The sequence below is a fragment of the Pyrgilauda ruficollis genome, unplaced genomic scaffold (assembly GCF_017590135.1).
Source record: "Pyrgilauda ruficollis isolate IOZ18807 unplaced genomic scaffold, ASM1759013v1 scaffold5, whole genome shotgun sequence".
Lineage (NCBI taxonomy): Eukaryota > Metazoa > Chordata > Aves > Passeriformes > Passeridae > Pyrgilauda > Pyrgilauda ruficollis.
In genome coordinates this window covers 5,237,732-5,238,892 of record NW_024526599.1, presented here as the reverse complement: position 1 = coordinate 5,238,892, position 1,161 = coordinate 5,237,732, and the positions used below count along the sequence as shown (strand labels likewise).

At 55.2% G+C, this 1,161-nt stretch overlaps 1 protein-coding gene across 3 annotated transcripts in view; it reads right to left on the bottom strand.

The window, feature by feature from the left end:
- Positions 1–156, bottom strand: part of LOC121360251 — a 59,119-nt gene extending 58,963 nt beyond the window's left edge. For 2 of the 3 annotated variants that reach the window (XM_041479956.1, XM_041479957.1), the window contains exon 1: positions 13–155. In XM_041479956.1, the coding sequence (XP_041335890.1) occupies positions 13–75 (63 nt within the window). In that variant the 5' untranslated portion in view covers positions 76–155. Of the gene's footprint in view, positions 1–12 lie in introns of all 3 variants that reach the window. The other variant, XM_041479958.1, reaches the window with a different exon arrangement.
- Between the last annotated feature and the right edge of the window lie 1,005 nt (positions 157–1,161).

Below are 1,161 nucleotides of genomic sequence, written 5' to 3'. Positions count from 1 at the left end.
GGGCGGGCGGGCGGCGGCCCCCAGGAGCCCCGGGAGCCGCGGGCCCCGCAGCGCCAGCAGCGCGGCGCAGCTCATGGTGGCGGCGGGAGCGCGGGCACCGCCCCGGCTGCGGCCGCTAACACAGGGCTGGGGAGGAGCTGGGGCCTGCGGAGGCGATTGGGAAAAGGGGCGGGAGAAAGTTTATAAACCCCGGGAGCGCGGGGGAGAGCGCCGGGCGCTGTGCGGGCGCAGCGGGTGTACGCATAGTGCCAGTCATCTGTAGGGCAATGATGGGTCCGGCCCGGGGTGTGTCCGAACGGGCCGCTCTGGCTCGGGCTGTCCCAGCCCCATGCTGCACACGGGTCGGTGGCGGGGCTGTCGCATCCCCGAGGAGCTGCGGCTCCGCGGGCGCAACCGTGTCATCCCCGGAGCGTGCGGCGGAGTGTCGGGGAAAGCCTGGACAGTGGAAAGAAACCCCGTCATGAGGCTCGGGATAACGTCAGAAGCGTGTCAGATAGTCCCGTTATGGAATCCTTATGAAACCTTTCCCTCCTCGCCTAAATACAAAATGTGTTTATTGAAGAGTAAGACTTTCTGTGTGGGAGTGCACATCTCCGTTCTGACGTAAAGCATTTCTCAGGTCCTGGACTGCATTTCCAGTCTGTGGACGTGAGGAGAGTGTCACCAAGCCAGGAAACTCCCTCGTATATAAGGAGGAGCGAGTTCCTGGTCCTAGTGTCTGGGCTGTCTCTGGATATCCCCACAGAGGGCTAATCGTGTACGGGTGCTCCAGAGCGAATCCTCCGTGTCTGGCATCAACGAGGACTGTGCCTGAACAAGAGTCTTGTGTGCTACTCTGACACAACAACAGCTTGGCCTTCCTTAACAAATACACTTCTGTTCCAAGTGGGTTTGAATTACATCTTGCAAATGATGCAAGAATAAAATTGGGAGTTTTTGCAAGAGTGATGAAAAATAAAACATTTGGTGTAACACAATGCAAAGTGTGTGGTGATGATGAGAGGGGGCTTTACTGATGTAAAAAGTAGCTGTGTTGAAAATAAATAAGTACTTCTGGAAATTGTTGACAAGACTTCCAGTTAGACTATTTTCAAATTGTGAATAGAAATAATGCAGTTGAGTGAAGATAGGAAATAATCATGCTCTGATCTCAGAATTTGG